The 13,537-nt window shown below is 41.2% G+C and overlaps 1 protein-coding gene across 4 annotated transcripts in view; it reads right to left on the bottom strand.

Annotated features, from left to right (window-relative positions):
- The window catches only part of RNF121 (ring finger protein 121), an 84,080-nt gene that overhangs the window by 21,912 nt on the left and 48,631 nt on the right, over positions 1–13,537 (bottom strand). For all 4 annotated transcript variants that reach the window (NM_001102245.1, XM_059874944.1, XM_005216204.4 and 1 more), the window contains 1 exon segment: positions 3,375–3,529. In NM_001102245.1, the coding sequence (NP_001095715.1) occupies positions 3,375–3,529 (155 nt within the window).

Genomic DNA, 13,537 nt, shown 5'->3' with positions numbered 1-13,537 from the left:
TTTGCCTAGGACTTAATATTGAGCAACTTCAGTTACTATACATGGCTGATCACTCCCTCAATTGCAAAACACCTCCACATACCCGGGAGGTATTTTGTATTTGTATTTTGGTATTTATATTTTCCTGGTCTCAAACCAAGGGAAGAAAAGGGAGCATTAAAAGGAGGTTTCAACATATGTAAAATAGATAGCCAACAGGAATTTGATGTATGTCTCAGAAAACCCAAACAGGGGCTCTGTATCAACCTAGAGGAGTGGGATGGGGAGGGAGATGGGAGGGAGGTTCAAGAGGGAGGGCATAAATGTATGCCTATGGCTGATTCATGTTGATGTTTGACAGAAAACAAAATTCTGTAAAGCAATTATCCTTCAGTGTTTGTTTTTTTTTTTTTAAAGGAGGTTTCAACATCAAACAAAGAACGCCTGCCTAACCTCAGACAACTATGTCATGTCAAATTTAGGTTAGCTGGATAAGGAAGTGAAAATCAGTAACTATAGCTATGCTCAGAAGGAAACAGGTATTCTTGCCAGGAAAGAGGATTCAAGGAAAAATGAATAAGAGGTAGAATTAGCTACAGGCTTTTGTAACTGGGCATGGTTAATCTGAATACTGCTTTGTTCTAACCCACAGAACAATAACAAAATGAATGATGTCTAATGAGTTTGCTTCTGAATTTTTTTCCCCCTTGGAAGAGAAGGGATAAGGAAGGAGGCACTCAAAGAATACCTTTATTTGGATGTGTGTGTGTGTCAGTGGTGTGGGTTGGAGAGTGGGGGTTTGATGGGGGTATGAGATTCTCCTGAAAGAGGAGCCATGCTCCCTAGGATCCAATGAAAAGAAGTATGGAATCTGGTTGGTTGACTGCAAGTAGGTTCGGAGAGGAAAGACTGTTCCCAGAATGTACCAGAGCCTTTTAAATGCTGTGGACGTAGGTCCCTTATATCATGGGCCACTGTTCTCCTGGCAAGGAGAGCTAAAGAGCAACTCAGCAAATCCGTCTAGCTATTGAGAGCCAACAAGGTTACTGTCACTCTAATGGGCTTGAGGGAAGATGCTCAAGGTCCCTGCTTGGGCCTCCCTGCTGTGGCTAAGCAAGGGTATAATGACTTCTCAGGTTAGCAAAGGGACCCAAACACCTTGCAGTGTCCACCTTCAAAGACCACAGAAGCTCCACCATCCAGAGTCTGCAATGATCAGCTGGGAGTGAGACACAGCGGAAAGGATATGGCATTTTAGGAGGAACGTGGATTAAGTAACCCCAGGTAAGTCATATTAACTTGAGACAAGTTTATTAAGTCCTAAAACAGGAACCCCTTACTACCTTTCTCACTGGATTGTATATAGCCCATTTCCTAGTGTATAAAATATATGGTCAATAAATGCTGCAAAAATAAATGTGGATGTTTATGAAAGTGCTTTGAAACTGTAAAGCATTATTGAATGCTAGTTGTTAATCACTGAAAACCTCTCATGTTAAAAACATATTTTCAGTCATTTAGCTAATATATTTAAATTACCTGATGATACTTAACATGCTTTATTATACTTTCTTCATATTACCCTATATGAGGTAGCAATTATTATTGCATTTTTAGGGATAAAGAATTCAAGGCTGAGAAACATGCAGTCATATGGGTCATATAATTAACAAATGGCAGGGTTGGGGGTTTCCAATCCACATCCATCTGGCTCCAGAGCCTATATATTTTATAATGGCTTTTACTATAGGAGACTTTCCAGGTGGCTCAGTGGTAAAGAACCTTCCTGCCAAGCAGGAGATGCAGGTTTGATCCCTGTGTAGGAAAGATTCCTAGGAGAAGGAAATTGAAACCCACTCCAGTATTTTTGATTGGGAAATCCCATGGACAGAGGAGCCTGGCGGGCTGAAGTCCATGGGCTCACAAAAGAGTCAGACACAACTTATCAACTAAGCAACAGCAACAACAAACGGCTGCTGCTGTTGAGTCGCTTCAGTCGTGTCTGACTCTGTGCGACTCCATAGACGGCACCCCACCAGGCTCCTCCATCCCTGGGACTCTCCAGGCAAGAACACTGGAGTGGGTTGCCATTTCCTTCTCCAATGCATGAAAGTGAAAAGTCAAAGTGAGGTCGCTCAGTCATGCTGACTCTTAGCCACCCCATGGACTGTAGCCTACCAGGCTCCTCTGTCCATGGGATTTTCCAGGCAAGAGTACTGGAATGGGCTGCCATTTCCTTCTCCATAACAACAAACTACCATAGCCAGAGAGGCGGTTCTGGATCACTGACTTCACCTTGTAAGTAAACTTTATTTTGTAGAATAAAACAAACATGTAGAATAATAGAAGGCCAAGAAAAGGCTGGCAGTAAAGTAGAACATAAGAAGCATGGGAAAAAGAGTAAGTTTCAAGTTGGAGGTCTCTGGATCAGGTAGTTACAACTCTGAGACTGGCCAGTTCCTCTGTTAGGCTCTCCTAGACCTGCACACGTGTCTCAAAGCACTTACCAACTGCACTGAAACAGCTGCTTTCTTGTCCATCTCCTCCATTAAAACGAGTACTCCTTGAGGGCAGGGACCATGTCTTATTCAGCTCTGTATCCCCAGCACTCAGCACAGGGCCTGACACAGAGCAGGTGCTTGTTGAATGAATGAATGAGAAAATCTCTCTCTCTTTTTTTTCTGTCAAACATAGATATAAATGACCTCACAAGCTGGTTGGGAGGATCAGATGAGAAATGCATTTGGAAATACAAAGAATTATACAGGAAGGGGCTGCTTTGTGACCAAAGAAGGAAGTATTGTTTGTTATAATTCTCCAGTTTAAATTTGCTAAGATTCATTCATTCAACAAAAATTCAGAATAGGCTACTATGTGCCAGGCCCTTTGGCAGAGCCTGGATATACAGTGACAAACAACATGGATGTGGCTCCTGATCTCACAGTTAGTTAGTGGGGGAGACAGACACTTAAAATAATATTTAGTCATAAACTGTGGTAAGTTCTATGAAGGAAAGCTACAGGGCACTAGGAAGAGAATGTGACAGAAAATCTACTTAGAGATCAGAGAAGAGTTCACAAAAGAAAACAACACTTAAAATGAGACCATAAGAACCAGGATTTGCTTACTTATATTGTTAGCTTTTAATATAAACAGACCTTGATGTAAACCGTAAGGTAAGCTATAGGGAAATATTTGGGGGGTTTTATTCTGTGAATGGGGCAGGAGATCTCCCAATCAGCTTGTTTTGGTGGGGCTGTGTGCCAAGTAATCTTGGCAGATAAAAACTGCAATTTTTTTTCCCCCAGTTTAAGCCCACCCACCTCCCATGCATCCCAACCCATTAGTTTCAGGAAACTTGGCTCCTTCCCACTACCCACTAGCTAAATTCTCACCTTGGGGTTGTCTGGACTAGTGGTTTTCGGGTGGCTCGGAAGGTGACAAAGGCTGTGACAGCAGAGAACAAGATCCAGATCACTAGGAACCTCCACCAGTGCAGCTTCACTGTGAAATAGAGGGGAACAACCCACATCTGAAAGAGGGTCACCATCTGAAACACAAACATAAGCACTTCAGCTCTAGCCAGCTTCCTCTGCAGATCCATTCACAAATCCAGAGCATGTCTTTTGTGTTCCATTTTAGCCTGATCCTTTCTTTGCACTTCCAGTTTTGGATAAAAGCACCTCCTAGTGACCCAAGTTAGAAACCCTGGGACCATGCTTGACACCAACCTTTTCCCCCACCCAACTGTTCACTGTATCTACTCTTTCCTTTCCATTTGAGCCCTTGCTGTCTCTTACCTGGCTGACCATGACCGCATTAAGTCTCCCTGAATTCAATGTCTCTGTTCCAATTTATCCTTCCCAGGAGCATACACAGTTGTGAACATGTCACTCCACTGCTTAGAACCCTCTGAGGTCCCCCTTTCTATAGATAAGATCTGACATCCTTAGGCAGTCATATCTCCTACAATGGAGCTCCAAACGACTGTTTCAGGACCATCTTCTACCACTCCCCATGACTGCAGTCAAGGTGTCCCGCTCTGAGACTAAAACATCCTTCCCACCTGACTTTCAGCCTGAGAGTACCATATGAGAGACACATGAAGCCTTCAGTCTCCTTGCTAGGCAGAATAAGTCACGATTTCCCAATGCTCCAAAAGCATTTTCCTTTCTACCATCATTACAGTGCTTATCTAGAGTATGAGGCTAGGTTTGAATTCATTCTCTACCTTACTGTAAGCTCCTTGAGAGCAGTGACAAGGCCATACTCTGGCCCATGATAGATCCTCAATGAATTTAGATAACTGAGGGGAAAGCTAGACTAGAACCTTAAGAGAGAGGCACAATTCTGTTATAAGAGTATCTATTTTACTTTCCCTCCTTCCACCTCAGACTTGTTAGCTAAGGTGTTCCAAATGTATACAACGATTCTAAGTCAGAAGCTGGGACCAACACCAGTCTTCTGCTTCCCCAAGTCTTCTAACTCCTTCCCCAACCACCCAACTGTCACTAGATGGCACTCTTCTCAGGTGAGCAGCAGGTATAAAAAAGATAATTGGCACTCAGAGGCTTTCTTCCTGGTATTAAATGAAATGAAAGAATATATTTTTTTAAAAGGGGGGGGGTGGGTATAGAGAGGACAATAGCAGCTAGCATCCTAAAGTTTCACAGAAGAGAAAACTTTTGAGAAAATATTTACTCTTGAGGATTTCTAGACTAGTGCTGCCTAGTCCAAATATAACACGAGTCATATGTGTAATTTTAAGTTTTACAATAGCTATGCTTTAAAAAAGTAGAGAGACACAGATGATCTTAATTTTAATAATATATTTTATTTAACCCAATACATCTAAAATATTACCCTTTTGACACATACTTAATATAAACTACCCATGAAACATTTTACTCTTTTTTTTTTTGTAGTAAGGTTTTAAAATCCGATGTTTTATATTTACAATATATCTCAAAACAGACCAGTCACATTTCAGGAGTTCCACTGCTACATCAGATTGGATAGTGCAGCTTAAAGCATCTTTTTAGTTGTAGCTACTACTCTATTTTTATAGACTGCTCTGTGGCAAGAAAAAGCTTTAGTTTTTTAGTGTTATTTGTATATTTTAAAAGACAGAGAGGGAGAAAATGGTGATCAGCCACTTTGCCTTAGAGCCTTTAGTGCTGTCTGCCCACTGCTCAGTGAACAATGCAGCCTCAGGACCAGTTCCACTGTAGGGACTCCCTGCAGTGGAGTGAATGACTCCCTGAATGAAGCATTCTAAAATATTTAAACTAGGGGATAAGGCAACCAGAATCATGACACTAGAAGTGGGTAGATGAAGGTGGGTGTGCAAAGAAGGGCTGCATGGTCTTCAGCCTTCACATCATTTACTCTGACAGGCTCATGGGGGTGTTTATAAAGCAGTAGGCCCAGAGACTTGAGAAGAATTCAATCACATGGTCCAGTCACATATGTTTTCTCTAAGAAAGAACAGGAATTCTTGTCTACTTCCAGCTTTTCCAAAAACTTGGCTTTTTACATAACAACAACCAGCCTGCCCTCACAGCCTCTTTCCCACTCCCCATCACCAATAGCATGTTCTGGTGGGGAAGGGGTGGGTAGAAAGCAAGTCAAGATAATTATCCCCACATGAGCTGTAGCTATGCATATTTTGGGTTAGGAATTGGATTTTATTTGCAGTGGAAGAAAGACATAGTTAGGAGCAAGTCTGGGCTTCCCTCATAGCTCAGTTGGTAAAGAATCTGCCTGCAATGCAGGAGACCTGCGTTTGATTCCTGGGTCAAGAAGATACCCTGGAGAAGGAAATGGCAACCCACTCCAGCCTTCTTGCCTGGAGAATTCCATGGTCAGAGAGCCTGGCAGGCTACAGTCCATAGGGTCGCAAAGAGTCGGACACGACTGAGCGACTTTCACTTTAGGTTCTTCGAAACATATGTCCTGGTAGAGGCCCAGCAAACCTGGATTCTAGTTCTGATCTGCCTCCAAATCATTACGTCACCCCAAGGAGGGTTTGACTTGATTTTCAAAGCCCTTTAAGTTCTAGCACACTAAGGTTCTGTTAGACCTTAGCTGAGCCTTGTATCGCAGACTCCCTGGGAGAGTAAAGGCAGTGTGCACTCTCACTCATCCATCAAGTATTTACTGCGCATTTAATGGGAAGAGAAATAAACATGACTTCTAGTTCCTGTCCTCAAGGAGCTAACAGTCTAGCAGCAGGCGAATAACATAGATCAAATCCTTATTTAATGACTCAATAAAACTTTAGACCCTTTCTAAAGAAGAAAAAATCATTAAAGATCAAGTGGACACAGTAGAATGATATAATACAATGAAATGACTAGCGACTTAAGAATTAAAGATATCTAGATATGAATCCCAATATAGCTACTTACTGTTGCCTAGGCAAGTCACTCAGCTCTGATAGCCTCAGTTTTTTAAAGTATAAACGAGGTTAAGAGTATCTACTCCATTAGGCTATACAGATTATGTGTTAATGCATGGAAAACTTTCAGAACAGTACCCAACAAGGCAAGCATTCAATACAAGTAATGTAATAAATATAATGTAAGGATTCAATATGATAGCTCTTTTATTTCAATGTCAGCTTTCCAGGTGGCTCAATGGTAAAGAATCAGCCTGCAATGCAGAAGACATGGGTTCAATTCCTGGGTTGGGAAGATCCCCTGGAGAAGGAAATAGCAACCCACTCCAGTATTCTTGCCTGGAAAATCCCATAGGTAGAGGAGTCTGGAAGTTGCAGAATCCAAGAAGTTACAGAGTCAGACATGACTGAGTGACTAAAAACAAAAATATTTCAATGGCAACAATGTGTATAAAACCATAAGCACAACTGCATAGTAAGCACAGTTGCTTAAATAAATGAGAACTCTTACAATGGCTTCACATGATCAAAAATTCATAAAGTCACATATATAAGGGAGCAAAGATTGCAATGAGGTAACTAAAATAATCAACATATTAAAAGTGGTGAGGTATCAAGACACTCTCTGCTAGGGAAGTTTGAAAGCCAGATTCTGTTCAGGGCCTTGAAAGCAGCTGCTGGGGTGAGAGCCCAGTGCCCGACAAGGGGCAGGCAAAGGGGCTGGGTGAACACAACAGTTTACCATGGGGAAAATGGTAAGTTACAATTCTGCCTGGTTAATTTATTTGTGTCTACTGTAGTATCTACTGGCATTCTGCTTAATAAATTAAGTTGAAGGCATTTTTAATGGCTAGCTTGGCAATAAATGGCTGAAAGTTACTCAAAATTCTCAAGACTAATGGCAGGGACTCTGGTGCCATCTGGTGGCAATACTCTGGTTCAACAGTTTGTTTAACCAAATGCTTATACTTGATGCCATGAAAGGCACAAAAGAAGGGGAAGCTGTGGCCCTAACTTCTCCTCCAGAATCTGGGGTAATGAGACATAAATGCAGGAACTGGGCAGTCATGCAAAGCGTCAAGCACTGACATGGGAGTTCAGAGGAGAGGTGCAACAGTGCTGGCAGAAGCTGTCAAGGGGAGACTGGCCAGAAACGGCAGTGCTCTGGCTGGTTCTGAAAAGTGAGAGTGAAAGTCGCTCAGTCGTGTCCGACTCTTTGCTACCCCATGGACTATACAGTCCATGGAATTCTCCAGGCCAGAATACTGGAGTGGGTAGCCTTTCCCTTCACCAGGAGATCTTCCCAGCCCAGGGATCGAACCCAGGTCTCCCATATTGCAGGCGGATTCTTTACCAGTTGAGTCACAAGGGAAGCCACAAGCGAAGCTGGTTCTTTTTTTTTTTTTCTTTATAGATACATGTTTTTTTTTTTTTTTCCCCTTGTTAATTTTCTGTTTAGTTGATCTATCCATAAGTGTGAGTGGGGTATTAAAGTCTCCCACTATTATTGTGTTATTGTTAATTTCTCCTTTCATACTTGTTAGGATTTGTCTTACATACTGCGGTGCTCCCATGTTGGGTGGATATATATTTATAATTGTTATATCTTCTTCTTGGATTGATCCTTTGATCATTATGTAGTGACCTTGTCTCTTTTCACAGCCTTTGTTTTAAAGTCTAATTTATCTGATACGAGTGTTGTGACTCCTGCTTTCTTTTGGTCCCAATTTGCATGGAAAATCTTTTTCCAGCCCTTCACTTTCAGTCTGTATGTGACCCCTGTTTTGAGGTGGGTCTCTTGTAGACAACATATGTAGGGGTCTTGTTTTTGTATCCATTCAGCCAGTCTTTGTCTTTTGGTTGGGGCATTCAACCCATTTACGTTTAAGGTAATTACTAATAAGTATGATCCCGTTGCCATTTACTTTATTGTTTTGGGTTCGAGTTTATACACCATTTTTGTGTTTCCTGTCTAGAGAATATCCTTTAGTATTTGTTGGAGAGCTGGTTTGGTGGTGCAGAATTCTCTCAGCTTTTGCTTGTCTGAAAAGCTTTTGATTTCTCCTTCATACTTGAATGAGATCCTTGCTGGGTACAATAATCTGGGCTGTAGATTATTTTCTTTCATCATTTTAAGTATGTCTTGCCATTCCCTCCTGGCTTGAAGAGTTTCTATTGAAAGATCAGCTGTTATCCTTATGGGAATTCCCTTGTGTGTTATTTGTTGTTTTTCCCTTGCTGCTTTTAATATTTGTTCTTTGTGTTTGATCTTTGTTAATTTGATTAATATGTGTCTTGGGGTGTTTCTCCTTGGGTTTATCCTGTTTGGGACTCTCTGGGTTTCTTGGACTTGGGTGATTATTTCCTTCCCCATTTTAGGGAAGTTTTCAACTATTATCTCCTCAAGTATTTTCTCATGGTCTTTCTTTTTGTCTTCTTCTTCTGGAACCCCTATGATTCGAATGTTGTAGCGTTTAATATTGTCCTGGAGGTCTCTGAGATTGTCCTCATTTCTTTTAATTCGTTTTTCTTTTATCCTCTCTGATTCATTTATTTCTACCATTCTATCTTCTAATTCACTAATCCTATCTTCTGCCTCTGTTATTCTACTATTTGTTGCCTCCAGAGTGTTTTTAATTTCATTTATTGCATTATTCATTATGCGAAGCTGGTTCTGAAGGAGTTTCATTATGGTGTTGTGCGTACGTGTGTGTGTGTGTGCGTGTGTGTGTGTGTGTGTGTATGCAAGTGCACATGTATGTGTGAAAGCCATTCATCCTCTTTCCCTGAATCTGCAAATATGAAGCTGAAGTGAAGACCAGCCTGAAACTGACTTACTGATTCTTTCAGCAAACATTTACCGAGGAACAATCTCAGCTTCTCCACAAGACTACACAGTTGACATGATAATGTTAGATGCTACAGGAAAAGTTAGCTAGCCCTTATTCAAATGGACTTTGTTTAGATTTCTTTCATCTCAGAAACTGTAATTCATGAAAACAAAAAAGAGCTGCCAGATTACATCCTTCTCTGGACACTAGCTCCCATGCCAGAGGCACGTCTGACTTTCAGGATTCTCATCACTTCTTATTTGCCTGTGTTGTGGGGACAGAGATCACCTACTATGCTTGACTGCAGAGGAATACCAAGGATGAAATGAAAACTACAAGACCAGGTAGCACAACAAAGTAAGAGACTCACAGCTTGAATCAGCTTGAAAAAAAATTGCTGATAAATGGACAGAGGTCAACCGGAAGAAGGTCTGGGATATGCTCCAAAGCTCTGATCAATACTGTCATGAATGATTCAGATGAAAATACAAAGGATCTGCTTATCAAACTGTGAGCAACACAAAGCTTGGGAGAAAGGAGAGAGGAGCAAGGCAGTGAACATGGAAAATAGAAACAAGATCCAAAATGAATGAAGCTCATTCCTACAGTTCTTCTAGATCTACCATTCTGTGATCTGGTAAGCCGAAATGAAGAACCAAAACCTCAGGCTGAAACTTCACCAACTACCCAAGTATAGGATGGGGAAGGAGCTGCTCACATGAAAGAGATCTAGGGGTTTCACCTGACTACAAATTGCCAGGGAATATATGCCAACAGGGTCATTATCCAAAAGCCAAGGCAACACTATGCTACTTAACTAAGAGTAAACCCTGAATGAAGGAGCAAGTAGCTCTACCTTTCGCTGCTCTGTCAAAGAATCCTTCAGCCCTGAGATCTGGTTTTAGGTCCACAATACACAAAGAACACTGATGAATAAACATGACCATAACAGAGTAGCCAGGATTACAAAGGGTCTGGAAACCAAATCACATAACAAACAGCTGAAGACACTGGGATAACAGGCCTGGACAAAACTAAAGGAAGGCGTGGCTATTATCTGAAGATCATTCAGAAGCCCAGCAAGCAGATATAGTCTGCATGGTTTCTGTGACCTGGTAAGACCCCAAGTATTGCTAGAATATTACAAAGAGAAAAAACTGGGTTGGCAATTACCTCCTACCACACCCCTGGAAAATGGTCAACTGTATCATAAGAAGCAGATAGTCCAGTGATAAAAGATGTGCTAGATAGTTCTTTCCTATTGCTGACCTGAAAAAACCTGCCTTTGTCTACCTTCTGCCTCTGAGTCAAATTCTTGTCCCTCAGAGAAGTGCAGAGTATATTTACTCCCTATTGCTTATGCCTACTTTCCTAATACCGCAAATTATGTCTTTTCCCCTCAAGTCTTCTCCTCTTCAGGTAAAAGTCACTCAAGCAGTCATTTAACAAACACTTGCTGGGCATTTACTGGACACCAGGCTAAGGACTGGGGAATTCAGAGTTGATAGACAAAAGCTTCTCAAGGAGAAGTCTACTTAGGATAAACAACCATAATGCAGTATGCTGCTGCTGCTAAGTTGCTTTAGTTGTGTCCAACTCTGTGCGACCCTAGAGACGGCAGCCCACCAGGCTCCCCTGTCCCTGGGATTCTCCAGGCAAGAACACTAGAGTGGGCTGCCATTTCCTTCTCCAATGCATGAAAGTGAAAAGTGAAAGTGAAGTTGCTCAGTCGTGTCTGACTCTTAGCGACCCCATGGACTGCAGCCTACCAGGCTCCTCCGTCCATGGGATTTTCCAGGCAAGAGTACTGGAATGGGGTGCCATTGCCTTCTCCGATAATGCAGTATAAGTGCTATACGCAGGTCCTGGTGGCCAAAAAAGCAGAGCAGAAGTGCCCCACCCAACATGGAGGAATTATCATCTCTGTCCTGGGTGGTCCAACAGGTGCAGATGGAGAAAGGCATCATGACGCAGGAACAAGGTATCCTTGAGAGAGTGAGTACACAGGTACCTGAGGGAGGTGTGAGAAATGAGCCTACAGAGGTAGGCAAGGCTCAGAGAAGGCTGATCACACTTAGGAGTTTTTAATTATATTCTGGGGAGAAAAGTTTTTCTCACAGAAAGTGGATTACAGCCCTTTACCATCTTAGTCAGCATTCTCTAGCCACATTCTAGTGACCCTCTTATTGTCTCGGTCTGAGAAAAATCTATAGTACTTTAAAGATTTCCAGGTAGGAGATTTTGCCACTCATCCATTCCAGGAGGGAATAGCAGTTCAGGAGACAGGAGTCTGAAAAGATAGTATATTTGGTAACAGACAGGGATGATGAAAGCTTCTCCTTGGAGATCTTTAAAAATAGGATAGATACTTTTCCAGGCATAGGCTTACTCCTTCCCCTAACATCCCTGAGGGAGCTAAGGAGCAAGTAAGATTAGACTCGAATAGATGATGAAAACTGAATTACAGAGAAACCAAACATCAAGTCCTGAGCTAGGCTTCCAACCCAGATCTTCTGTCTCCCGAGTCCTGCCTCCCAGCACTGGTCACCAAGTTAGGGGGAACCCTGAGGAGGCAAAATAACATAGACCAAAGTGAGGATGGTTGTGAAAATACTGAAATTCAAGAAAAGGACATGGGCAAAAGTCATTAAAGGAAAACCCGGGGCGAGGAGGGGGTGAAAAACAGAAATGACTATGGCAGAACTGTCAACAATCTCCTGAAACTTTTGGAAACCTCAAAAAATGTTGAGTACTCTATGGAAAGAGTACTTAACCAAGAACCAGATTTTACATCCAGCACTCCAATATGATGGTCATGTGCTCCTGGCAAATCACATCTGGATTTTGCACTTCAGTTTCCTAATCTGAAAAATGGACACAAACCCCTATCCTATCTTATAAAACCTATTTGTTGTGAAGTTCCAAAGCAATGGCAGATGAGATAAGTATTTTGTTTTTAATCAACAAATGCAAAACTATAAAGCAGTGTAAGGTATTATTATAGTTGTTGCTGGTACTGAAAAGAACAGTACCTGAAATTTAAATACAGAAAACAGTAGGATTAACCCAAGAGGATAACCCAAGAGCAGTTAATTTAGACTCTTCTTTTAATCTAAAATTTCTTTTCTTTGAACTCCTATATTACAGAAAGAAGTCTGATAATCTTGACAGTGAAACCAGTAGATTGGCATACTCGCTCATAATCAACCTCATGGCTGGCAACATCCGTGCTGCTCTAGGTTCCAGAGTCTAGGACAGTGTTTCTCATTATGGATCAATTTTCTCCCCAGGGGACACTTGACAATGTCTGGAGATAGTTTTGGTTGTTACAATCAGAGGGAGGAGATTCTAGGTAGAAATCAGGGCTGGTGCTCAACACCCTATGATGCACCTCATAGCCCCCGAAAAAAATAAAGAATCATCTGGCCAAAATGTTAATATGCTCCCTACTGAGAAACCTGGTCTAGAAGAACAGAGCTAGTGTTTTTCTACTTAATGGTCATGGGTGCCTGATGGAAGGTTGGGCCACCAACCAGCACTAGTAAAGAATAGGAAATTTCATTCAGTTGGAGAGAAACAGAGCCTTATCAATTAATTCCATCATTTCTTGGCATGCCCTGAGAAGCATTTTCTGTGAAGCTCTGATAGCTAACCTCTAACAGCTCATGTTTCTACTACTCAACAACAATCCGAGAGCTTCTCCTTTACACAACATTCTCAAAAGAGTTGTTTTGATTCTTGTTTATTCCCATTCCTTACTCCACAGACATTTTAATGTGTTTAATATGTGTATTTTGGGTTTTTTTTGAAATAACAATAAAATTTACTTTTCACATAGATCTAAGTAGCAAAAGAATTTTTTAATTAATTTTTTTTGGAGTATAGTTGCTCTATAATGTTGTATCAGTTTTAACCATTATTAATCACCACAGTTTGAACTGTAAACCCATAGCTATAGCAAGTACCTAAAATCTGTTTAGGCAGGGAGAAGAACTTTAGATGCCCCAGGATGGAAAACAAGGAATAACAAGATGGGATATCCAAATAGAACAGCAAGGAATAGAATCCTCAGTCCACAGGATGGTTCAAAAATCTAATCTATAAAGTACCAACCCTAAAAATAAAATCAAAGCAATCTGGGGAAACAGATTGCAACACATATGTCAAAATGCTTATTCCTAACATACATCTTATAAATCAGTAAGAAACATTCTAAAAGAATCCTAAGCAAGGAAAGAAATGTGACTGAACACACCACATGGTTCAGCTGTGAATAACATTTACATGTCACAATAATGTAAATACAGAAAACTTATTTACTAAAAAC

The sequence above is a fragment of the Bos taurus genome, chromosome 15 (genome assembly GCF_002263795.3).
Source record: "Bos taurus isolate L1 Dominette 01449 registration number 42190680 breed Hereford chromosome 15, ARS-UCD2.0, whole genome shotgun sequence".
Classification (NCBI taxonomy): domain Eukaryota; kingdom Metazoa; phylum Chordata; class Mammalia; order Artiodactyla; family Bovidae; genus Bos; species Bos taurus.
This window is presented reverse-complemented; position numbering and strand designations above follow the sequence as displayed.